Source organism: Callithrix jacchus, chromosome 15 (assembly GCF_049354715.1).
Source record: "Callithrix jacchus isolate 240 chromosome 15, calJac240_pri, whole genome shotgun sequence".
In the NCBI taxonomy this organism is placed as follows: domain Eukaryota; kingdom Metazoa; phylum Chordata; class Mammalia; order Primates; family Cebidae; genus Callithrix; species Callithrix jacchus.
In genome coordinates, this window is record NC_133516.1 from 48,198,679 (window position 1) to 48,225,541 (window position 26,863).

At 47.1% G+C, this 26,863-nt stretch overlaps 1 protein-coding gene across 5 annotated transcripts in view; it reads right to left on the reverse strand.

Moving 5' to 3' along the window:
• LRIG1 (leucine rich repeats and immunoglobulin like domains 1) overlaps positions 1-26,863 on the reverse strand; it is a 122,393-nt gene that overhangs the window by 5,292 nt on the left and 90,238 nt on the right. For 3 of the 5 annotated variants that reach the window (XM_035276057.3, XM_002758530.5, XM_035276058.3), the window contains 7 exons: positions 26,602-26,745; positions 23,855-23,998; positions 21,723-21,803; positions 15,613-15,684; positions 14,816-14,887; positions 10,749-10,912; positions 1,517-1,837 (listed from right to left, as the gene is read on the reverse strand). In XM_035276057.3, coding sequence (XP_035131948.2) covers positions 1,517-1,837; positions 10,749-10,912; positions 14,816-14,887; positions 15,613-15,684; positions 21,723-21,803; positions 23,855-23,998; positions 26,602-26,745 — 998 coding nt within the window. Of the gene's footprint in view, positions 1-1,516; positions 1,838-10,748; positions 10,913-14,815; positions 14,888-15,612; positions 15,685-21,722; positions 21,804-22,200; positions 22,545-23,854; positions 23,999-26,601; positions 26,746-26,863 lie in introns of those variants that run through there. The other 2 variants (XM_035276059.3, XM_054245845.2) reach the window with 2 other exon arrangements.

A 26,863-nucleotide genomic window follows, 5' to 3' on the forward strand; every position in this document is an offset into this window, starting at 1 on the left:
CCTTTCTTCCAGGGTCGGCCCAGGACCACTCTTGCCACCTGGGAATCAGCAACCCCCAGCCTCTTCCACCCCAACTGGAGCACTTCCATCAGCCTTGCCTTGTATACCTAAGGCTGGCTATAGTCCCTTCAAAGTGAAGGCTTATACCTTACATAGCAACGTCTAGATGGGGGTTGCAGGGGGCACCTGTCCACACTAGGTAGGGCCTGATGCTTGCCTGCCTTAATTACCTACCAGGAGAGAGGCTAGGAGGTGGAATTATAGAGGGAAGGCAGACATGCCTACACCCTAGGAGAGCAATGGGATGGCTCATCCTTTTGGATGGGTGTTCCCGCCTACTGCTGTACACCCAGGCAGGAAGCACTCAGCTTTCTCAGCCTGAAGATTGATGTCCCGACAAGAGTAGAAGGCATCCAGCCACATGTCAGGCACCACCACAGTTCCTGTCAACGTCAATTTGGGGGAGAGTCTAAGAGTTACCTGAGTCTTCCAGAGTCAGTAAGGACTTGGAATAAGCCAAGATAACCTGACCACAGTGTGGTAAAGGTGTTTCCCTGTGGTCTGTGGGGGCTTAAAGAACATGGCAGATCTAGCATTCTGACGATTGTCAAGCCAATTCTTTTTAACTAGAGGGTTAGTAACCAGGAAAACCCCACTAGGTTACTGGGGTGGAGTAGTAAACTACTCAAGTTACCTATTCCCCACCCCTCAGCTCCAAGGCTGGTTCATAAGTAAAAACCTGTAAACTGCCAGAATACTGTCTGTCAGGCCAGGGCTCACCAGCCTTGCACTCCACAGCCTCTGGAGAAGCAGCTAGCCTCTGACTCCAAGGTTGTGCTATCTACTCAAAGAACAGCAGCTTCCCCAGGATAAGGGGATGTTTGGAATTTGGAAACCAGATATGCTGGATTATAGAGGATAAGAAGTGGACAAAAACACAGGACTTAGCTCTCTGCAATTTGACTGAACATCATAACTAGTTACTGGGTTTTTTTTGAGACAGTCGCACTCTGACACCTGGGCTGGAGTGCAATGCTGCAATCTTGGCTCACTGCAACCTCCGCCTTCTGGGTTCAAGCGATTCTCCTGCCTCAGCCTCCCAAGTAGCTGGGACTAAAGGTGCATGCCACAACACCCAGCTAATTTTTATTACAGACCAGCTATTTTTAGTTGAAACGGGTTTTATCATTTTGACCAGGATGGTCTCGATCTCCTGACCTCATGATTTGCCCACCTTAGCCCCCCAAAGTGCTGGGATTACAGGTGTGAGCTACTGTGCCTGGCCAATAACTGGATTTTTAAAAGTCATCAAAAACAAATAACTCACTGAGAATAACCCTTGAAATCTGCAAACTTTGCTCTTGGGCAAACCCAGGCAACAGTATGATTTAAAACTGCCCCAGAGAAGTACATGTGTCCTGTCTCGGTCATCTCTACATGGAAAGTTCAAAGGACAATCAGGAGTAAGAGCTGTAGGATTCTAGTACTATAACAAAGAAAGATGGTGTTTCCATACCATTCACAGTGAGCCTGGCCTTGTGTGAATAGGTGGAGCCAAAGTGGTTGGTGATGACACATTGGTAGCGGCCCTCATGCCCAAAAGTGACCTGGCGGAGATGCAGGATCGTGGTGTACTCCATCACTTCCCCATCCTGTGCGTGGACGTGGACAAAGTTCTCCATGTCTGCATTGGTCAGGACTTCATTGTCCTTCTTCCAGGCAAAGGTCATGGGGGAGCTGCTGCTGCTGGCTGCTGAGCATGTGAACCGTATGTCCTTACCCACCATAGCCATGGTTGTTTCTGGTTGGGTGATGATCTGTGGCTTCAGGAAGTCATCTGGGAATAGAAGGAGCAACTGTAAGACACCAGGTTCTGGGTATACACAGGAACCAGGTGCTGTTCATGCTAACACTGGCTCAGACACCAGGCAGGAACCAGAGCTTGAGGTCCCTGTGCATCCTCAGCCCCACCACACATGCTATAAGAGTTGCACCATGGACATCTGAGCCTCATCTAATTTTAAGTCTATGAGTACTGATCAGCTTTATGATCAAACTCCTTGATTAGAAATTAACCCACCAGTTCTAAGCTCTCAAACCAGCCAGCTGGCAGTTTCCTTAATACAACTGGATCTGCCTGCTGACTTTCACACAAAACAGAGTCAGGCATGACTAGTCTTGACTGCAGAGACCTTATTATGCACACCTTCCAAAAGGAGGGGGTGTGAAACACTTCCAAAATGTCAGAATGAGGACCTCCAAAAACCTGCACTTGCATTAAAACAATGAAAACACCTGCAAAAATGGTCAAAACCAACCTTTTCAGAATTCTGGAAAACCAGAGGCTTACAACAATCCATAGAGTGTTGACTCATCCATAGACTGTTGACTCATCCATAAACTGTTGACTCAAGAAAATATCTCAGTAAGAAAGGTGAGCTTTGTGGTGTTTTAACTAATCATAAGCCTCATTCCTCTCTCCCAGCTCCATGGTAGCCTTGAAACCCAACAGCCTAGCAACCACTGAAGGGTCAGAATGGGTTCCCCAAAAGCCCTGTTCCTCAGAACTGACACTGTGTGGCCTATCTGGCAGCACCCTGCAAAGCCCCATTCACACGATTTGCATTGATCTGCCCTGATCTAGTGTGCCCAGCAGGAGAAGCCCTAGTTAGCCCCAGGGCATGTGACTACACAATCAGCAGCCACTGTTCAACAGTACAGCTGGCTGAGGGGACAATACTCATGGAGCAAACAAGCAGCTGGCCGAAAAACTATAAAGGAAAATGTGGAGGATAAAATGTTGATAGTGGGCTTTGAAAAGGTCCAATACATTCCTGGAGATCTAGACAGCCACGTGCACAGGGAGAGCCATGTGCACACCCAGGAAAGACCTGAGGGGATGTCCTCATTTCTCACCTGTGTCTGAGCATGACTGTCTGCACAAACACACAGGCCCTGGGTAAAGGATGGGCGACAGTGGTTGTGGAGACAAGGACTTCTCTGTCCAACCATTAGCTAACCACTAAGTTAAACAAGCAGGAACTTAAGGGGACAGACTTTCCAACCTTTGTCCAGAAAAAGTCACTAGGCAAGCTGTAACAATAAACTGCAACAGAAGCAAACCCTGGGGGAGGAGAGGGGGAATATCCAATTTCCAGAGCAACCACATTATCTTCTTTTAAATGCCCCATTTTCAACAAAATATGATGAAACAAACAGGAAGCTGCCTCTGAGGGAGCCAGACTTAGACTCACTAAATAAACTTTTTAAACTGGCGATTATGGGTATGTTCAAACACCTAAAGGAAACCATGTCTTAAAAAATGGAAAGTGTGAGAACATTTTATATCAATAAAGAGAAAAGTTTTACACTTGAAGCAAGTAGAGATTTTGAAACTTGTATAATAACTGAAACGAAAAATTGACTAGAGGGGCTTGACAGTAGAACTGAATGAGCTGGCAGAAGGAAGGGGCAGGGAACTTTAGACAGTCAACTGAGATTATCCAGTGTGAGAAACAAAAACGAATGAGGAAAAATGAACAGAACCACAGAGACTTGTGGGATAGCATCAAGCACAACGACATACAAATCATGGGAATCCAAGGAGGAGAAGAAAGAAAAAGGAACAAAAAAAAGTATTTGCAAAACAATGGCCCCAAATTTGATGAAAAATGTGCAGCCACATACCAAGAATCCCAATGAACTCCAAGTAGAATAAATTCAAAGATCCACACCCAGATGCACCACAGTCAAGCTGTCAAGTGCCAAAGACAAAGTGTCTTGAGAACAGCAAAGAGGAGCAACTCATCACATTCAAGGGATCTTCACTAATATTAACAGCTGATTTTTTTACCAGAAACCACAGAGAGCAGAAGGCAGAAGACATTTAAATTACTGAAAGAGAGATGAGCAACTATGAAGTCTCTATATTTTAAAAAAAAAAAACCTATCCTTCAAAAATGAAGGGGAAGTTAAAACATTTCCATGTTTTTATTTTAAACACACACTAAGCAAGTTCACTGTTACCAGACATGCCCTTAAAAGAAAGAAGAGTATTTAGTATGGCCGAAATGAAAGAACATCTAACAGCAATTCCAATCCACACCAAGAAATAAAAAAATCCCATTAAAGGTAACTACACAGGTAAGTACAAAACACAGGATACGTGTATTTTTGTAACTCTCTTCTGATTTAAAAGGTAACTACATAAAGCAGTAATTATAAAGCTGTTAATGGGCTTAATGAAATATGTAATGCATACGACAGTAATAAAGGAGGAAAACTGGATCTTAATAGGAACATAACTTTTGCATACTACTGAAGTTAATTTCATTATTTATTTGAACTACATTGTTGTAAGTGTAAATTTTAATTTCTATGGGCAAAACTAAGAAAATAAGTAAAAAATACATGAAAGAGTGTGTGTGTGTGTATTTTAAAAACAGGGAATTAAAATAGTAAACCAGAAAATATTCAAAAACAAAAAAAACAACTAGTCAGTAATGGAAAAATAATGAAACCAAAAGATAGGATACATAGAGCAAATAAGGGGCAAACTCTACCTTATCAGTAATTGCATTAAAAGAAAATGAATTAAACATTGTAATCAAAAGGCAAAGATTACCATAATGGATTAAAAAACCATGATCCAGCTATATGCTGCCTACAAGAGACACAGTTTGGAAGTCACCAAAAGAGAACTAAAATGCTTATACTAAAACAGACAAAATAGGCTTTAAGATAGGAGTTTTTACTAGAGAGGCAGTAATATTTTATAATGTAAAAGAGTCAATGCATCAGAAACACATAAAAATGATAAATATATACCTAACAGATGGCCACAAAACATAAAATCTGACAGGATTAAAGGAAGAAATAGTACAATTGTAATAGTTTGTACACTTCCATACACCGCTTTCAACAATGGACAGAACTTCAAAAAGTTTATGGAATAGACCTTAAAAAGTTCATGGAAAATGGAATTATAAACTTTTATCTCTCAACATAATCTCCATCAAGTTCAAGACTCTCTTGAGTGATCATACCAGCCATTTAGTACAATCCTAAAGAACTGAGGGTCCTGGGGATTTAAACATACTAATGCAGTCTTTTTTACATTATTAAAGGAAGAAAAATGGGTGCCCTTTAAAGGTTTTTAAAGATTATAACTAAAAAGAAGTTAGATGGAGCCAAATCAGGACTTTAAGGACTTTTCAGCCACTGCACTCCAGCCCCTGGGTGACAGAGGGAGACTCCATCTCAAAACCCAACCAAACCAATAAAAAAACCCAAATAGACCTAATAGATACCAATGGAACACCCCACTTAACACCAGCATGAACATTCTTTTGAAGTACACATGGAATATTATCCAGGATAGACCACAATTTTTTAGGTCACAAACCAAGTCTCAAATTTAAAAAGATGAAAATCATACGAAATATCTTCTCTGATGGCAATGGAATAAAACTCAAAATTAATTGGGTAGAAAGAATAATGGGAAACTAATCTGTGGAAGTTAAAACAGTGCACTCCTAAAAGGCAAAGAAGAAATCACAGGAGAAATAAAGAAAATACTTTGAGATGAATAAAAACAAAAATATACGAAAACTAGGAAGTGGCAGCTGAAACAGTGTTTATACATGTACAACTGTAGATACCTATATTAAAGATCTCAAATTAATAATCTAACCTTTTAAGAAATTTAAAAAAGGATGAGCAAGCTGTATCCAATGCAAGCAGAAAGAAGGAAATAATATCAGAACAGAAATAAACGAAAATAAATACAAAAATACAGACAAGCACTGAAAACAAAAGTAGGTTCGTTGAAAATATGAACAAAACTGAAAAACCTTTAGATAGACTCGTGGGTGGGAGAAGCAGGCTCAAATCTCTGAACTCAGAAATGAAAGAAGACACACTATTACCAACCTTACAGTATAAAACAGGGTATACTATAAACAACTGTATACCAATAAGATAACCTGGTAAAAATTCCTAGACAGACACAACCTACCTAAACTGGCTCAAGAGGAAATAGACATTGTGAATAGACATTAACAAGTAACAAGACTGAATTAATAATTTTAAAACTTCCCATAAAGAAAAGCCCATGCCAGGCATGGTGGCTCACGCCTGTAATCCCAGCACTTTGGGGGGCTGAGGTGGAGAGATCACTTGAAGTCAGGAGTTCAAGACCAGCCAGACCAACATGGTGAAGCCCTATCTCTACTAAAAATACAAAAATTAGCCAGATATGGTGGTACACCCCTGTAATCCCAGCTACTCGGGAGACTGAGGCAGGAGAATCGCTTGAACCCAGGAGGTGGAGGTTGCAGTGAGCCAAGATCACACCGCTGCACTCCAGCCTGGGTAACAGAGCGAGACTCAGTCTCAAAAATAAATAATAAAAACCCAGACCCAAATGGCTACACTGGTGAGTTCAACCAAATATTTAAGGAATTATTACCAGTCATTCGAAAACTCTTCTCAGAAAACATTTAAAGGAGTATTTGCCAATAAGACAAAACCTAATCTCACACACAAAAGCTACAAAACAATATCCTTCATATGTATAAATGCAAAAATCCTCAATAAAAATACTAGCAAACTGAATCTTACAATATATAAAGATTATATACCACAGGCAAGTTGGATTGATCCCAGGAAGGCAGCGTTCGTTCAAGATCCAAAAAATCACAAAGTAATGCACTATATCAGCGAAATACAGGGAAAACCCGCATCACTTCCACAGAAGCAGAAAAAAAAATTGACAGAATCCAACACCCTTTCATGACAAAAAAACAAAAACAGAAACCCTCAACAGATTCAGGATAAAAAGGAACTTCTTCAATTTCGTAAAGGTTGTCTCTGAAAAATCTACAGCTAGCAAATACTTAATAGTGAAAGAACAGATGCTTTCCCACCAATTTTAGGAAAAAGACAAAAATGTCTGCCCTTAGAACTTTTATTCAACATTGTATTAAGAGCTTCTAGCCAGGGCAATTAGGCTAGAGAAAGAAATGACAGCCATCCAGACAGGAAAGGAAGAAGTAAAGCTGCTGTTTTGCAAATGACATAATGATCACATATAAAGAAAATCCTAAGAAATTTATTGAAAAACTTAGAGCTAATCAATGATGTCAGCAAAGGTGCAGGATACAAGATCAAGATACCAAAGTCAACTACATTTCTGTACACTTGCAATGCAAATCTCATTGTTTAAATCCAAAAGTGAAATTCAGAATTTCATTTACGATAGCAAAAAGAATAACAACAGAAATAAATTTAACACTAGTTCAATGAAAATGACAAAACATGACTGAAAGAAATTTTTAAGAAGCTAAAAAAAAGGGTGAACAAACGGCCCATCTTCATGGATTGGGAAGACTTAATACTGTTAGGTTGCACGACTTCTCAAATTAGTCTATAGATTCAATGCAAACCCCATCCCACTTTCCTTTACTGCAGAAATTGACAAGCTGATAAAAAAAAATTTATAGGGAAATGGCAAGAGATCCGTAATAGTCAAAACAATTTTGAAAAAGAACAAATCAGAGGGCTTTGTAACACTAAGGCTATAAAACTCTTAGAAGAAAATCCAGGAGGAAATCTTTGTGACCTTATCTCAGGCAAATAGTTTCTCAGGTATGACGTCAAAAGCACTAGTAATAAAAGAAAAAATAGAGACAATGAGCTTCATCAAAATTAAAAACTTTTGCATTTCAACGATCAAGAAAATAAAAGCCCTCAGACTGGGAGAAAATGTTGGCCCAACATATATCTTATGAAGGTCCAGTATTGAGAATACATAAAGAACTCTTACAACTAAACAATGAACAGACTAGTGAACACTGGCAGATTATTTAAATAGCTGTTTTTCCAAAGAAAATATATATGTAAGCCCAATAAGCATGTGAAAACATGCCTTAGGGAAATGCAAATCAAAACCACCATGAGACTCCACTTCAAACTCACTAGTATAGCCAAAATAAAAGACAGTTAACAACACATGCTGGCAGCCAGGTACAGTGGCTCACGCCTGTAATCCCAGCACTCTGGGAGGCTGAGGCGGGTGGATCACCTGAGATTGGGAGGAGTTCAAGACCAGTGTGACCAACACGGAGAAACCCCATCTCTACTAAAAATTCAAAATTAGCCAGGCATGGTGGCACATGCCTGTAATCCCAGCTACTTGGGAGGCTGAGGCCAGAGAATCGCTTGAACCTGGGAGGTGGAGGTTCTGGTGAGCTGAGATCGTGCCATTGCACTCCAGCCTGGGCAACAAGAGCAAAACTCTGTCTCAAAAACCAACCAAACAAACCAAAAACACCTGCTGTTAAAAATGGGGAGAAACTGTAATTCTTATGCATTGCTGATGGGCATATAAGATCATCAAGCCACTTTGGAAAACAGTTTGGCAGCCCCTCAAAAAAGTTAGACATAGAGTTAGCATATGACCCAGCAATTCAATTCCTAGGTCTGTACCCAAGAGAATCAAACAAAATTCAAAACCTATGAATTTTCACAGCAGCATTATTCATAATAGCCAAAAGGTAGGCACAATCTAATGTCCATCATCTGATAAATGGATAAAATGTAAACCCATATGAGATATTATTCAGCCATTAAAAACATGAAGGAAGTACTGATACGTGCTTAAAAATTATGCTAAGAAAAGCCAGTTACAAGAGACCATATATTATATGGTTCCATCTATGTTAAATGCCCAGAATAGACAAATGATAAAGACACAATGAGATTAGTGCTATCAAGGGCCTGGGGGCAGAGAATAATAGGGAGTGATTGCTAATGGTTTGGGGATCCTTTCAGGGGTGATCAAAATGTTCTAAAATTAGATAATAGTGATGTTTATATAAGTTGTGACTGATTAGAAAAACCATCAATTTATACATTTTAAAGGGGTAAATTTTTATGATATATAAATTATATTTCTTTGTAAAACCAGCTTAATTGAGAATAGTTCATCTACACTACAACTCACTCAACTAAAGTATACCCATTTCTCTTGGGTATACACCCAAGAGTGGAACTGCCAGGTCACATCGTAACTGTATGTTCAACTGAGGAACTACCGAGACTGTCTTCAAAGTGGCTGTCCCAGTTTACACTCCCACCAGCGGTGTAGGAGGGTTCTGATTTCTCCCTGTCCTCACCAACACTTGCTATCATCTGAGTTTTTTATTCTAGCTGTCCTAGTAGATGTGAAGTGGTTATGTTTCAGTTTTTTTAAAAGGAGTGGGAGACTCCCACAGAGCTTGAAACCTTATCTTCTGCCAAGTGTTTTCATGATTCCCATTAACACCTAATGTTTTTGGAGGGGAAAAGCTTGAGCTAAAATGTGGAGGTGGGGAGAGATGTTAAATAAACAGCTCCTGGAATCTAGAATATGCCAGGGCCACAGGCTGGGGGCTAGGTGAGTATACCAGAAGTCCTGCCTGGCTCACCCAAAGGGAAAGCCTGCCCTATGGCAAGAAAGGGGAGGGAGCAGCAGAAAGCTTCATTTGAGGGAAAAACTACAAAAATGTAATGGTCAAGGACTTGATGACAATGGACCGATGAACAATAGATCATACAGCCATCTGTGCCTGGAGAATGGAGCTGTGCACACATTAGATTCCACACAGAGGGCTCCATAAGACCGATCAGTATGAAAAGCTCAGTATGAAGAGCTGCTGCCATGTTGTTCACAGTATGTTTAAGACGTCTCCTTGGTCTGCATCCAGAGGAAGTTCAGCAGGCCTGTTCTCAGAAGTGGCCCCGGTGAAGGTAGGGGTGGATGCATGGAAGGAGGACGCACGCATCTTGCCTCCAGTAGGCACACTGGCTATTGCTATGGCCAGAAAGCAGGATAGAGAAGTGGCCCACAGGGGTTCCGATATGGATGAGTGAGCTCCTGGTTATGATCCTCACAGCAGGGATCTCAAGGCTCAAGGGAGACCAGTGAGTGCAAAAGGCAGAGGACACTCACACCTGCCCAGCAGTTCCAGTCAGGCCTGGGAATCCCACTCTTGTGCCCACTTAAAGCAAAAATCCAGGAAAAACTCAGAATCCATCTCATTCTTTGACCATGCTGTCCTGACTATGAGGCTGTGTCACTCCTGTCTGAGCTAGCCTGCATGTGTTTTCAGCTGTCAGCATTTTCCCTGCTCTCTGCTACCAAACTTGGATCCTGACCCCGAATCAAAAAGATGCCAAGAGCTACGTTCCGGCAACCAGAAGGCAAAAAGAAAAGCTGCAAGTGCAGATTTCAGTGGTTTGGAGAAACAGCAAGGGTACAAGTCAACATCAAGGACTTATTTTTACTACAGCAACTGTTCTCCTGAGACTTGTTCTTCCTGTACTTAACCTTTCATTCTTGGGGTTGGAAAGAACACACATTAAAACCCCAGCCTTGTACACTGAGTAAATTCACAGCTAAACCCGGGCATCAGAGCCCTTCTGAAACAACAGAACTATCTTCCTGTAACTGATTATTCTGATTTGTAACTGAACCAACGTATATTCCCTTCTGATTAAATGCATGTCCTCCAAGAACCACATAATGAGGCAACTCTATGGTAAATACTGTGTGTGGTTTCAGTGAGAAATAAATTGCATCCAGCAGCTGATCTGTAACCACAGGCTAGGGTTGACTCTGATCACAGGAATTACCCCCATAATGAGGAGTACCTCCTGGCTTCTTTGCCCTTCATGAAGGAGAAAAAAAGTTACAAAGACAGTCTTACCACACACGAAACTCTCTGGCGGCACAGAGAAAATGCTCTGACCCTTCAGTGATTCTGGGTGGGCACAGGTGGCTGTCACAAAGGCCTGCAGCATCTTGCCCATTAGCCATGGAGGCAGCCACTTCAGCTGGCAGTCACACAGGAAGCTGTCGCTGCTGATATGGCTGAAAGAAACACAACAGTGGATGCTTCAGGTGCAGCCTCAAAGGAGGGATATTCCCTTCACAGACAGAATGATCCGTCGACTCTAATCAGCTTCTCAAGTGAACACCAGCAAGCTGGAAGGGGGAAATGGTTTTTCTCACAGCTCTGCTCCAATTTCCCAGGGCAGTTCATATAACTCACCTGAAGATTTTGAAAAAATGCAGTTGCTGACTAACTGGGTTGGTCCGGAGTGGCACCCACGATTCTGCACGTCTTACAGGCTCACGCGTGATGCTGGGCTGCTGGCCCAAGGACCACACGGGAGTAGCAGCAACCTGGAGCTTACCCGTGTTCTGGGATGGACACTGTTCCCATGTAACCCTGGGCCGCCTTCTCACCTCTCCTGACCTCTGATACATCCAACAGTGCTGTGCTGCCACTGTCCCCACTCTGGTTTCCACTTTCCTGATACGCTATGTAGGCTTCCAAACTCAACCTAAGACTTTGATCCAAATTCTGCAGCAAGTTCCAAGGAGGGTTCTTTTGCCTCATGACTCTTCCTTTTTCATCTGGCAAAGCTGCATGTTTTCCTACTTCCAATGTAATAAGCCTCGCCACCATGCCACGCTTTTGTTTGTGCTTTGATCCCTCCACCAGTATTCTTCAGGGGGCCGGCAGAATTTAGCTCAGCTCCCTAAATAGTGCTTGTTAGTTAATTGCCACTGCCCAGGGAGCATGAGAATGCACAACTTTAGTTTTGTGAGGCTCCAACCAAAACAGAGAATATTTTCTTTTTCATTTCTCAGCAACTAAGGATAAGCTTTTTAAACAGAAATCGGAATCGCCATCTCAGCGGACATTCCTTCCTGAGGAGTCACTTGAAGATAAGTCAACCAAGAGTCTAGCTGCCCCATTCCTTGAAGACCTCAGAGCTGTGAGCTAAAGCATTATGGCTGGCCCATGATAAGGGAAAAGACTGGGAGAGAGAATACACAGGCTTCCCTGCAATAAAGTGTCTCTAGTACACGTTGACAAGCAGGGGGCACAGGTATGCTCAGAAATTCCAAAAACATCATGCAGGCCAAGAGCATGGCCTCAGCTGCCTTCTCCACCCACTGCGGTCATCAGACATCAACAAAGCAACGAGATGGACTGGCCTTCCGTTTTCTTCTATTTCTCTCCAGATTTCTAATGAGTGAAGAAACTGTCATAGCAAGAAAGAATGAAAAAAGTAAAATCCACTCTTCCTTATACTCCCCATTAACCCTAGATGAGTTGTGCTTCTTATTAAAATAACTATAAAATAATTTTGGAAAGTGCTTTTCTAAAAACTGAAATAACTTGTCTCAAAGCCATTATAACTGGGATGCTGGCCCATATGAAATCTTAAAATCAGAATGAGATTCTGCATTTTGATTTGATGAGCAAGTAGCATTCTGCTGAGAGCTATCTGGAGGGGCTGACCTACTGACCCTATTGGAGTCACTGCAGGTGGCGGAAGGGCCTTCACGGCCACCCCTGAGGAAACATCCAATTCCCGTACAGCGTGTGGGGAGGGCAGCTCCCGGGAGTGCACCCTGCCTGGGGGTTAGGTTGGCTGTGCCCACCATGGGGAAATTCAGCCTGGATGGAGAACTCTCTGCTGTCAGAAGCACCTCCGGTTGGCTCCCCAGCAAGAGGGCATTTCCATGCAGTCAGGCAGAATGGCACAGGCACTGTTCATGAAAGCCTAGGAGGAGATGCTGGGCCATCCCTACGCAATGTTAGACCTTCGTGTGGGACACAAGGACATATTCCATTTGAACTACAGGAACAAACTGGGGAAAACAAATTTGACATTTATCTTTGATCAAACACATGGAAAGAGCTAAGCCTCATCTACAGACGTCCTGGACTCATGGGTCTAATGCCTTTGAGGATTTCCTACTTCTTCCACCATGAAACCCACCCCAGAGAGGAGGCCAGACCCCAGGAAAACAGTGGGTACCCAGGGTGGAGACAGTGTGTTCCTAAACAGCAAGGTAGGACCAAGAGGACACATGGGGAAGGCCTGGGGCCAGGCAGGAGCAAGGACTCTGACCCCCAGGCTTTGCAGAGTCCTGCGCCCTTCCTCCACCCATGAACAGCACAGTCATCGCTCTACCCGGCACTGCCTTCTGCGGCTCCGCCTGCAGCCATCCGGCTTTGCTGGCTCACATGGTGCATTTCATGATTCCAACTCAAAGTGTGTTTCTAATCATCACTTGTGGAAATTTACCCAGAGGATGACTAAGTGCACAGTACAACCTGACTTGATCTGGTGGGTAAGAAAACGACCAAGTGGAATTAACCGTTTATCCCAACTGAGGACTGGGCCCAGAGCCAGCCCCAGCGAGGTATGTGCAGCAACAATGCGAAACCCAGGCAGGAGACCGAGGCTGAGCCTCCAGAACTATGTAGAAGCACCCTCGGGGGCCAAGCTTCTGGAAGGGTCCAGTTCCTCCCAACTTCCCAAGGAAAATCTTATTTCCCTTCTCCCTCCTTCTCTCAAAATACCCTCTTCCCATTTACTCAGATCTTTTTCACTCCTGACATCATATCTGAAAGTTTCAAAGACAGAAAAGGTGAAAGAATTCCACAGTGAACACTCCCGTGCCCCACTGCTTGTCTTCTACAGCTGACGTTTCATTCCACTTGCTTTACCGAGAGTCCACCTCTGAATCAGCCTTCCATGGTGGTCTAGAATTACCTCCTCCCATACACTGGAAGGAGAGCCATGGAATCCTTTCTGCATGTTCTGTCTTACCCAGACAGACAGAGGCAGAGCTGCTGAGGCTGGAAGAGGGAAAGCACTGGGCACGGAGCAGCCATCTGCAGAGCCCTGAGCTCTGTGAACCCTCCACAGACACCCACTCCAAGATCCAACCATTGCAAGGACAGCGTCTACTCAGCAGGCCTGAGGCTTACAGCACACTCAACACCATGGGGCAAGGGCCCAGGCCACCTCCTCTCACCACTTAGAGCACTGTTACCTAGCCCACTTCAGTTCTCAGCTACAGGGAATGCACCTTGTTCCCCCACTCCCAGCCTCCCTGCCCCAACTGAGGGTCCATCAGGAGTGGCCTCAGGGAATGTGGATGAGGTCAGGGCACAAAAATGACTGTCCTGTGGCATCTGCCATTCTCACAGCACTTCTAGGAACCAAAAGTTACCCCTTGAGGGAAGTGGTATCATGGCTAGAACTTAGTGGCTGCAGAATCAGATTCATGTTTAGCAAAAAAAAAAAAAAAAAAGAAAAAAGAAAGGAAACTTGGGTGTTACTACCTGAGGACCCAGACTAGCTCCCCTGCCAGAGAGTAGGATACAGGCAAGCTTTTCTAACCTTGTCACCCAAAAGCCCATGATCAAAGTTCACAGTGGCAGCACCACCACCTGTGAACCGTGCCCAGAAACCTTGGAAATGGTATGGGCAGACACTGCTGCACCCCTGAGTATCGCATCCCCTCCAGAGCTCTGCCTTGCTCTTAGCCCGCCAGGCTCTGAAGTAGCTCCTCTCAACAGGCCTTCACTGGAAGCAAATCCAAAAGATGAAAAGACTTCCCTCCTGACATAATTAAAGGGGTGATTATCCACTTTATAGAAGAGAGTATATTTCACATTGTCTACAATACTGGCTAGCAAACTTCAGCCTGCAGCCCCACTGCCTGCTTCTGTCACTGTGATTTTATGGGCACACAGCCACAGCCCCCTGCTTATGTATCATTTACGGCTGCTTTCTGCTGCAGTGACACAATCAAGTAGTCATGACAGAGGCCCTGTGGCCCACGAAATCCAAAATATGTACCATGTGGCCTTTTAAGAAGTGAGCACAATGCAACTGCTAAGTTTCTTGCTCTGAAAGTCTCTGCTCACATTAATCAGACCCAGGGAATCCAGATACTTACAGCTCTTTAAGATTCTTCATCTTCACAAAGGCGTCAAACTGGACAGATCTGATCGCATTCCCTCCAAGGTTCCTGAAACAGAACACAAATACTTGTGCAAAGAAACCCTAGGTACACCTGGGGTTTTCAAGACAGTCCTGGTTCCACAGATGACCCACAGGGACTAGCCAGACCTGTATCCTAACTACTACAGGTGGCTGCTGTTTCCCAAATAGTGATGCCAGCCCACAAAACCACTCGGGAGCCAAGCCAGCCTTAGGACACCATCACCTTTTCCAACAGAGTTAGACTCAAACTTGATTCAAAGAAGAAATAAACTAAGAATCATATACAGGAGGCAACCGCCCCAGATGGCAACAGCATGAATGTCTCAGGGGTGGCTCTGTCCCCTTCCTCCCAGGTCTCAGAAGCAATCATCACACCAAGTTAAGCTGCTTTACGGAGGCAACAGGCTTGGCCAGGAGGAAGCGCCCTGGTGGAAGAGGCAGTGAGGCCAGGGGCCCATGAAGGATCCGGTGCAGGGGTGAGGCAGTGCAGCAAGACAGGGAAGGATATTTATCCAAATACCAACTGAATTAACTGGGAGCACACCCACTGGCCATATGTTCTGTAACTGTTCCTGGCATAGGCAACGTAAAGGCCAAAGTTGAAGCTGACTTATAATGCGAAGGAAGCAGCTGGTGTTTCCAAATAGCCTGTTTCTCGGTTTACAAAGATGCGATTAAATTGCTAGCAGACGTCCAGGCAGCCGCATTTGGCAGGCCTGTGCCTCAGGGCAGAGCTGGCGAGATACTCACAGGTGCTCCAGGCCTTCCAGCCCCGAGAATGCTCTCTTAGCCACAGACTTGATCTTGTTTCCAAATAGACTCCTGCAGTTTCCAAACATCCAGAAATTGAGGCCAGGGGAGGAGAGAGAAACAAGGAAGGGTGGAGAGTAAGAGAAAGAAAACACACAATTAAAGTAGTGCTACCTGGTAAGTCTGTCCAGTGAGGGGCGGGTGGAAAGCTGACCTGTTCTGATTACAGGTTTGAGGCATGCAGGACTTCCCCTTTCTGAAATGAAATACTTTTATCTTTATTAGAATTTAATAGTGATGACAGGCTGGAATTGCATGCGCCGTCTAGCCTAAAAAGGCCGCTTGCAGTGTCAGGTAGAAATCACCTTGTCCGGCCCAGGTTGTCTCTCTCCAAGGACCACCCAAGGGTGGGTGGTGAAGTTTAGTGATGGCTTGGCAGGAGAGATGAGACAGGTTATGGTTTCAGTGAGAGGAAGCAGAGTCCAAAAAGGAAAGACACGTTTTTGGAATCAAAACTGCTTCCCATGACTGGGCATGATGGCTCACGCCTGTAATCTCTCAGCACTTCGGGAGGCTGAGGCAGGAGGATCACCTGAGCCCAGCAGTTTGAGACATGGACAACATAAGGTGACCCTTTCTCTACAAAACAATAAAAAGTATCTGGACGTGGAGCTGCGCACTGGTAGTCCCAGCTACTTAGAAGGCTAAGGTGGGAAGACTGCTTCAGCCTGGGAAGTCAAGGCTGCAGTGAGCCATGACTGTGCCACTGCACTCTGGCCCAGGGAACATAGGGGGATGTTGTCTCAAACAAAAAACCCCAAACTGCCACCCAGTTCTGAACAGTGCATTCTGGGGCTAAACTTTCCCAAAAGAGGCAAGAAGAGGACAGGAAAACAGGGATGCATCAAGCTGACTCCACAGCTCTCTGCACACAGCCACTGTGAGCTGTGTCCTTGCCTATGAGGTGGACCCCTCAGGCCCTACAGGAGATGCCCCAGCACTTTGGCTCTTAAGCCAGACCCCCAATTATATATGACGTCAGTGGGCCAACCTCCAAGGTTATTGCTAGTGCCTGTCCCCTTCCTGGACTGCCTGACCATGACAAGGGGTTCCTGCCTCCAGGCAACTCTGATCCCAGCCTTAGCATTAGCTGTTAAGAGTTTTCCCAGAAGCCAAAGTCTACACCCCTGCAGAACACAAGGAAAAAATGAGCGCCTCCTCCACCAGACTGTGTGATCTAAAGGGAAGCTGGTCTCTCTACAGGAGAACCCCTAGGGTGGAGAGCCCCTGGGAATGAAGAAAATCATGTTTTCCCCTCCGTGTTATCATGTTCTCTCATGAGAACCCACCAAAGGCATTCCCTCTAATCCAGATGGCACAAGAGACCACCAGGGAACAACTGAAGGCAGTGCTGACCATCAGCTTCATCAACTTGTCAACCTTGAGGTCCACAGGATCTAATGGGCTTGCTAAGAACACCAACTACCAGGAACCAACTCATGGGGATTCTCAGCATCAACAGGTTTGTCCAAGGCAACTGGGTGCAGGTGAGCAGGAGAGGAAGCCCCTGGAGAAAGCCCATCTGGCCCCACACCCTACTGGGAAGGGGACTCCTGGTCCAAGATCTCACCTAGCCTCTGGAAGAGATTGGATTACAGGCTAGATCCATCTTCAACCTGCATTAAGACTGGGACCCATAAGAGAAGATGAGAAGCCCCAGCCCCTTTCCAAAGGGAAGAAAAGAAAGGAAATACAAGCCCTGAAGGAAACCAAAGATGGCAGAGCAGCCTGGGACCTGCCCACCACACGGGCCCCTGCTTCATCCTAACTGTAACAGGCCTCCTGGAAACAGAGGCCTACAGGAGAGCCAGAGGAAGGCACCACCAACCCGCCCGGCCAGCTTCCGGGGCAACCACTCCAAAGGGGCTGATGATCCTCCGTTTCATCAGAAACAGTCTCCCTCCCTGGGGACCTCCATTCAGGCCGACCCCAGAGCTAACTCGAGCTCAGCCCTCAGACAAAGCAAGCTCTGTTTCCTGCCTCCGGAGGATGATGGGGCAAACGGGCCAGAGACCCTCTGCCTTTTTTTTCCTCTCTGAGTTCATATGCACGAATGTGAAAACAATCGTATTCTAAAGAGTTTCCACAACCTCTCTCAGTCTAAAACTTTTATTTTAAAACAAATAAACCAAATGCATAGAAAACCCAGTGGCCATGCTAACCTAGGCTCTTTAACCACAAAACTCACTAGCAAATAACAGCTCATGAGGCACTGCAACCCTGAGTGCTTCAGAGAGCACTGCCAACTTCTACACTTACTCAGCTCCCCCGGCCCAGGCACTGTGTGCCCCAGGTCCCAGTAAAAACGCACTGAACTGTTTAGTGAAATCTCCTGTAAACGAAATCCAGGAAAAAGCTGTGCTTTATTTCATCCATTAAATATTAGTCACATTGACCTGTTTTACAAGGAGGGCAGGCAGTTATTTTTAATGGTGACAATAGCAATAAAACAAATTCTCAAATTCTCAATTACGCAGGAACTAATCATCCTATTGGTGGATTAAGCAGGGTCCTTAACCTTCCCCAGCAGATATCGGGGGCTGGGGTGGGGAGCTGCAGTCAGCAGACTGGGATGGCTCTAATAAAAGGCTGCTGTGAGGAGAAAGGAGAAGAGGACTGTGGGCTGGGAGGACACTATTTCTGTCCCAGAGAAGGAACAGCTGGCTGGACCTCCCAAGCACCAAAGCAAAGCAGAAAGCGAGCTCCGGGGGTCACCTGTCAAACCTCCCATTCATCTCCTGGCCAACCCAGCCAACAGCTCCAAAGGCCTGGTCAGCACCTGCCAAAGCAAGTGGCAGGTACCGGGGGCAGTGCTCAGTACCTTGTACTCATGTCCTTGAGAGTAGCTGTGGCATGTGCACCAGCCTTCCCCCTGACCCACCCACACACACAATGAGTTCCACTGCAGGACCGGCATACCCCACAGGCAGGGATGGAGTCTGCACTCACATCAGCTCTCCAAGTTCCCCCAAACATGCCCCTTCCCATGTGCCCAGTGTGGGACTCGGCCCCTCCCTCCAAGGAATGCCATGGAGCCAGCTGGAATCACGGGGCAGACACTCACTACCCAGGTCACTAACTGCTCCTCTCTGCCTGTAATTTGGGATCCAGAAATTCTCCCTTCCCTCTCGTGTACTGACTCTGTGCCACTATGGAGGCCCCAGCTGGGGAACCGCACAACCATTTGGAAAAAGGTCCTGGGGTGAGTCTACAGAAGAATCCCAGACAAGCTAGGAAGAAAGGCATGTGCTGGGGTCTGGGAACATTCTCGCCCTGCCAGGAAGCTCCAGTGTGAGTAACTCTCCAACACGGCTGTTCGACAGCTGGAAAAATTAAGGGCAGGTCAGCATCCACCCCAAATTCACAGAGGCCGTTTATGGCTCTGCTGCTCACATCTTCCTTTCTTGGAAAACATTTTAATTTAGGTCTGACCTCTGGCATGGTGGAAAGGACCCAAGGTCTTTGAGTAACTCAGCAAAGGCAGGGGTCTGTACCTTCCCACCCTAGGGCAGGCCCTGAACACCAGCCCCTCGAGCTCTCCAAAGACAAACCCATACCAGATGAAGGGGCTAATGGCACTGGCTGCACCCCCCAAAGGACGGATCAACTGCTCTAGAGCGGGGGCAGCTCTTCTCCGTGCACCCCACTTCCAGTGGATCCCAACAGGCCAGATCGGGCCACTCCCATGGAGCAACACGGTGCTGTCTGTGATTACTCCTCTCAGCCACAGCCACAGCACAACTTGCCTGCCAACGTTCTGAGTAGACAAGTAAGGAGGGGACTAATGAGGCCCTGGGTTCTTCCTCTGTCCTTCCCTTCATTCAACAAACATAGACGCAACACCTGTGATATGCCAAACACAGCACTTATGTAACCCTGTGTACCAGGATCACATGGGAAATATTTACTTCTCCGGTTCCCTTTTACTGTGGAAATCTGCACATACCATGCTAGGTAGACAGAGTAGTATCCTGAACCCTAAGTGCCCGTCACATACCTACAATACTCCAGTTATGCCAATCTCACTTCATCTCTACCTCTAGCCACCGCCCATTCTCAAACTCAGCAGGAGTTTACAGAATCCAAATCACAGGCATCGTACCATTTTCTTTCTTAGTCCAAGAAGAAAAGGATTTGTTTTCTTTCTTTTGCAACATACCCATGATAGCATCACATGTAAGTAAGTGATTGCATATATTTAATCATATTAAGGATTTCTTGTTTATTTTTTGTCCCAGCTTCCCCAACTGGATGCATGTCTTTCTCTCTTGCCCTTTTTCAAAGATACATAGAGTCTCCAGCCCCAAGATGCTGACTCAGTGGCTGGGTGGGATGAGGCCTGGATTTTAACAAGTTCCTAGGAGTCTCAGGGCCAGCTCAGTGTGGAGCCCACCACATTATGTGAGTGAGGAAAGCAAGGGCTTGGGCTGACCTCTTGGGGCTCAGGTGGAAGTGCTGAGCCTGGTCTAGCAGGTGGACAAAGGAGATGCGGACATTCAGGAAGGCCGCGGTAGATACATGCAGCACTGGAACCCAGGGGACCCAGGGCCAGGTGCACCTCACGGGCCCTACTTTCTGAGTGAGACAGAGCCTCCCGGAAGCCATAACACCCAGGAGACGGCTCCAGTTTCCTCTGGAGGGACATACCCCAGTGGAACCTGGCAGTGCTGCCCACTCCCCACCTTCACCCTTCAGTCAGTTATGGCTGAGGCCAGGGAGGCTCATGCCAAGGGGCAGCCCCGGTGCTGAACACCTTAGCAGCCCCGTCCCAGGCCTGGAGCTCCTCTTGCTAAGAACAGGCCCCTGCCCCACCCCACTTGGTACTTCTAGCTCTTCCCAGGTTTGCTCTGTACAGGATAAAAAGGGGCCAAGTACTACAGGTTAAAGGCTGCAGAAAATGAGCATTGTTTGAGAGACAACAAGGACAAGAAACACTGACAAGCATCTCTGACATGCTGCTGGAGTACAGGATGCTCAAGAAGAAATAGCTTCCTCAGACAGCCAAAAGAGCTTATTCCCAATCAGACCCATCAAAGGTACAAAAAACCACACTTTTCAGAACAAATCAGAAGCATCTACCGTACAGAAAGACTCTCCGTACCACAGGCTCCACTCGGGCTTTCCAAATATTTACTTTACACTCGCACTCTGCTGAGCTCCCCGTCACTGGGGACGGGTTGGGGGAATGGAGTGGCAACTGTCCCCTCTGTCTTGCCTTCCTCCAAGGCTTCCCTCCGAGATGCCAGTAAACAGTAATAATTACTCAGCACCCCCTGCACGGTCCTTGGATGGCATCTACAGAAAGTGCCAGTGACATGCAAAGTAAACAGGGTGGGCCGACAGGGAGAAAATGTGGGCTTTGGAGCCAAACGAGCAAATCTGGATCCTGCCACTTGACAGCTGTGTAGTTTTGGGCAAAATCCCATCACTTCTCTTTCCTCAGGTATAAAATGGTTGCCTAACAAAGACTACTACCCTCACGGGATCATTAGATATAACACACACGCGCTTGGCAGATTAACTGGCAAAATCTAGGAGCTAGGAAAAAAGAAAAAGACCCCAAACCATACATTCAAAATAGCTGCTACTATGACCCTTGGAAATGCTGTTTCCATTTGAGATGATGGTTAATGATGGAAGTCCTGACAGGAGCCCCACACCCTCACAGCTTACTGAGCTTTATACAACTCCCACAATTCCAAGAAACTAAGTAGCAGGGCAAGACTCCTTTGTACAAAGAGCAATGGCAAATCCCGCAGTTTTCAAGTGAGTTGTGAGTGAAGCCCAAGGGAAGCTCCACCAGGCCACCAAACGCCAGGTAGTCAGTCCCCAAGAACCCAAGGCCTGGGTCGGGAAGAAGACCCCCGGCCATCGAGAAGTGGGGTGTCCCCTGCTCTCTTCTTCAAACTCTTCTCCCCAAACAAAAGCAGCTCAGCATGGAGCCAGCTCTTTTCCACCACAGAGAGGTGTGGGGGGCACCAGAGAAACGTCTCCCACAGAAGTGTCTTCCCATGCATTCGCTGGCAGAGCTCCATGCCGTGGATACTCACAGCTTGCTGAGGCTGTCCAGTCCTGAGAAGGCGCCGCTCGTGTCCTCTATTGTGCCTGAAATCTCATTATGGTCCAGATCCCTGGGGAAAGGACAGAAAGCAGCTCACCATGAGTCCAGTCTGAGCATGGAGGGAAAGCAAACTCCCACCCAGCCTGCTGCTCAGAAGCTGAAGTCCCCTGAAGTCACCCTGGAGGCACAGTCTAGATGTAAGGTGGAGAGACAGAGGGAAGCCCTGTTTCTCAGCCTTCCAACCAGATGACACATGCCTGAGGCAAGAAGCTTCCCTGAGCTCCACCTGCTGCCTGCCTGTCTGTGGAGGCCGCACTCCAGGGAAGGGAGGTGGTACAGACAACCTGCTTTGTACTCTGCCCCCAGAGAGCAGATATCTGGAGTTGGCAGTGAGTATCAGCCCAGAAAGTTCCTTAAGGCTCCCCATCTGCCCTCATACCAACCAGAGTCCCTTTTCTGGACGTAACTGAGAAATTGCAGAAAGCACATGGAAGCAAGCACAGGGCCTGCCCGTGGGCCCTTATGTGCCAGCCAGTGGGTCCGGAGCCCAGAGTCCATCTCCTCCCAAGGCCTATAGGGCGCTGACTGTGAGCCAGGGAGGACATCTGGGTGCTGAGTCAGTCAGACTTGTGACCCATTCGCCAGGATTGGAGGGATGAGGCCAACTCCTCAGCCCAGGCGCCTCCAACAATGCAAATCCCATGGCCGATGACTCAATGGCCTCCCAGCTTCCAGAAGTAGGTCACAGTACCCAGGCGAGACATCACACCTGGTGACCGGACCCCAACCCTGCACACGTTCTGCCCTCTCCAACTTTCCATGAGGTCCTTGGTTCTTAAACTTCCCCCTCCTGAGCCCTTGCAGACACAGGCCAGGGACAGAAAAGGAGCTCTTGGCTCCTGTGAGAAGCTGCAGCAGGAATCAAGGCTGCCAGCAGGAAGGGCAGCTCTGGCTGAAGAGTGAAATGCTGGTGGTGACCTTTCTTTTACAGCAGGAAGCTCACAGAGTGGAGATTCTGCTGCTGGAAGGGACTTCTTCTCTCAATGGGTTCCTTCCTCTCATCTGCATACTCAATAAAACCAGGGACCCGGGGCTGTGGCTTTGTGTGCCTGTCTCCCTGCTCCTAGCCCTGGCTGCCAAAGCTTTTCTCTCCTTTCTGGCCCATTCAATTTGAATGTTCCCAGCCTTGTTATTCAGGCCTTGCATGGGCTCACAGTCTGACCTGGCCTGAATAGCTTGGCTCCAGCCTCTTTCACACTCCCCAGCAACAGCTCCACATTAAAGCCGGCTCTGCCAGGTGCAAGTGCAAACTGGAACAGACCCCTCTCTGTGCAGTGGATTATGCCTAGGAAGGAGACCCTAGAACCTACCATCACTGTCCTCTGAAAACCATATACCCATCTCTGGGGGTTTTATGCTGATAGCTGCTTGGAAGTTCTACGAAGCCAACCATGGAAAAGTTTTATACAAGTCTCAGAAAAGCATCCTGCAGCCACTTTTGCCAATCCGTCTAATTAGGGACTTCAAGGGAAACAGCACTATCACCTCCACTTTATTAACTGACCCCTGATGAGGTACAAGGAGAGACACAGGATTCCCTAAGTGCTGCTTCTGGAAAGGAAGCATCTTGGTACAGGTTATGCTAAAGAAGTTCAAATGCTAGGATGAGAGACATACTACAGCATTCCCATGGTTTAGAGAAAAAATATTCAGGACTTAAAAATGGAAGTTGCAAATGAAGACTCAAGACAGGAAAGACTGACCCCACGGCTACCTGACTAGAGGCTGGCACCAGGCGCTCAGTGTGGGGAAGCTTTTCCCAACACCAGGAGCTAGCATCCCGTCCAGCGCAACGTGGGCATCACTGCTTGAGAATAAGTACTTTTTAAGAGACACCATCCCTCTCTAGGCACCATCCTGGGGGAATGAGAGATTCTTCTGCTTAACCAGTTATTTTTCAGTAGATTACATAAAAGTCTGAGACTCTGCACACAGAGCAAGCCAGCTTGGGATCCAATTCTGACTTGAAGCCAACGCAAATGGAGGTCAACTAAACAGTTGATTTGCTCTATTCTCTCCCGACCAGGGACCCTTTCATTCTGTCAGTAGTGGGAGACATACAAGACTCGCAGGCTCTTGAGTCCCTTAAAGGCGCCCTCTGCAATGTGGCTGATGGAATTGTGGCTGAGGCGTAGAACGCTCAGGCTGCTCAGCTCAGCCAGGCTCTCCTCATCCAGCCGTGTCAGGTTGTTGAAGGACAGGACCCTGCAGAAAGGGAGAGCAGCAATGTCACCATCTAGCGTGGCTGCCCCCAACCCCACCCTGCTGGAAATCGGGCCACAGCGGCTGGGTTTCAGTGGGAAACGACACACATGCACACACATGCACACACACACGCGCACACACAGACACACACACACAGAATCCTAGGGAGTAAAAGTGCCCATGCAGCTAGAAACTCATCAGTGCCCAACACACTAGTCTGACCCCTAGAATGGATGAGTAGGTCACAGGGGCCAGGGTGGCTGTTAAACTGTGAAGACTACACACAAGGTCATGACACTACAAGAACTCTCAAGCTCTAGTGCCTTCACGCTACTGTCCAAGGCTACTCCTGATTCAGACTACCAAAGACCTCTGACAGCAGAAGCCTGGGATTCTGGACATGGCTCAGCAGCAAGCCAGAGAGCCCCAGTCACACTCCCTGCAATGGCCAGCAGAGGGCACCACTAGCCCCTGCCTGGGATGGCCACACCTGTGCCTCATGCCTTAGCTGGGCAACTCCCCCTGGGTGGGAGGCTCCTGCCCAGGTCTCCCTGCCCCCATCCACATGGGCCTCAGAACAGGATCCCCTACTGCAGGCAGTAAAACCATATGCTTTGCCCGAGCCTCAGAATCAAAGCTTCCTCTCAGCACTCCTGCACCTCTGGGTTGATTATGTGACACACTGGTCATCCATCGTTGAAAAATGAAAAATCGGGGCTGGGACAGGAAAAAAGAAAATGAATTCAAAGAAGATTAATGAGTTTTTAAAGACGGCAGGGAGCAGCATTCTTTCCCTCCTGGACAAATAAGTCAGCTTGTCTGTCAGTTGCACAGACCTGGCAGGAGATAAAATCATATCCTCACCTGCAATTAAAGAATTTAGCTTAAAGGAGGAGTGGAAAACATACGCTGGGAAGAATCCCAAATCTGGCTCTCCAGTTACCTGGATATGGCACAAACTGCTAGGACTGCTCAAGCACACTTCTGTGACCTTTGCTGCCCCTTCTAGAGGCCACAGAAAAGGGCTTCATGCTTCCCACCAGCCAGAGAGGGGATCCCATACCCTGCAGAAGACAGCATGCCTTTAACTGGGGCTGCCACACTGGTGAGTCAGAAGAAGGCTCCCGACTTTAGGAACTGAACTGGCTCAGGCTTCGGGGACTTAAAAGACCTCTCTTGCTTCCCACAGCTCCCAGCCCTGACCAACAAAACCCGGAGTTCCCTGGTGGGGTCACAGCCTGAGTACAGAGCCTGAAAGGAGCCATCCAGCACCACATGTAATGCACAATTGCAGTGCCTTGAAGCACAGAAGCTGAACCCAAAGGGTTAACACTCACAGAATCCAAGGAAAGTGAGGAAAGAGGCAGGACCACTGTGTTTTGCATCAGATAATGATGGATTCACCAAAATAAAAACTCCAAGTCCATGCGTGGGGGTGGAAAGAGGAGGAGGGAGGGAAGGACGGGGAGAGAGAGAACACAGAAGACCAGACACAAACACCAGCTGCAAGAATCTATATTAGATTCACACATCCCCTTGAGTATGCCCAGTGAGGTCAAGAGAGAGAGACAGGACAAACTGACACTTGGCACTCTTAACAATCATTCACTTCAGTGGGTGAATCTTTTTCCTATGGCCAAGCCTAGAAAAGGAAGAACAAAACAAAAAAGTGAAAGCCGACCCAACTCTTGTGAAAAATAAAGAAACCTCGTGGACTGCAGTGGGGCATATCAAATGGAAAGGACAGTGAAAACACAAACCACATATTTGTGAAGATGTTCTCCGAGTCCTTAGGAGTGCTGCGTTCACTGTCAACCCCACACTGACGTGAGGGGGTGGCCAGGGCCACTGCCCCTCCCTATCCAGGGGACAGTCTGCCACTACTAATCTCAGAACTATGGGCAAGACAAGCTCAGTTCTCAGTCTCAACCTGGGAGCCCTGTCTGACAATCTCCAAAAGGACCTTCCTCCAAGAGGAAGACGCATCTCTGAACCAAGCGCGCACACACGACTGCACGGTAGCCTCTGCTATCAGGCCACTGTGGTGCAACATGCAGAAAAGGAAGGGGCCAAGAGCCTAGGCCACTCGTTTACAGCAAGGAAGGTGGCAACTCCTAGGATGCAAATTCTTCCAGTCACTGTGTCACCATCTCTCGGCTTTGCTGACTTACTCAAAGTTGCCTGCGTTTGAGCCCAAATGACTCCCTTGCTGAAAAAGCGCATGGTGGTCACTCTCAGAATGGCTCCTGTGAGCACTCTGCTGTAGCTGCCCTTCCCCAGGAACTTTCTACCTTGGAACTGTCTCCAAGCCCAACAGGGCCTTGGGGGCCGAGGCTCCCTGCAGGGACCTAGATGCTACTCCTAGAGCCCCTGCTAATCCAAATGCAGAGGAGGTGGAGAGGAGATCAGGAAGGGACTTGGGCTCAAATTGCTGAGGGTCCTACTCTGGGCCTGGCTGGTTTGGGGACAGGGCTACGCCACTGGCCTCCCTGTCTCTGAGCCCTCCCCAAGGCCACTGTGTGGTGGAATGAACCAGGCCTAGCACTTTCATCTCCAAGCAGTGTCTAAAAACACTGTCACAGCTCAGAGCTGAGGACACTTACAACTCATGCAGCTTCTGGCAGAAGCTCCAGCCCTTGCGGTGAATGCGAGCAATGGAGTTGTTGCTGAGGTGGAGCTGCTGCAGGGCCGTGAGGCCGTAGAGCGAGCCGCTGTTCACTTCCACCAGGCTGTTGTACTCCAGGTGCCTGCAACGACAGCCGTGTGCACGATGAAGAGGGACTTTTGCTCCTTCCCTGGACAGACAGCAAACAAATGGCCACGCCGCACCAGACACTGTGGTCGCACCCAGGTTAGAACAGTGCA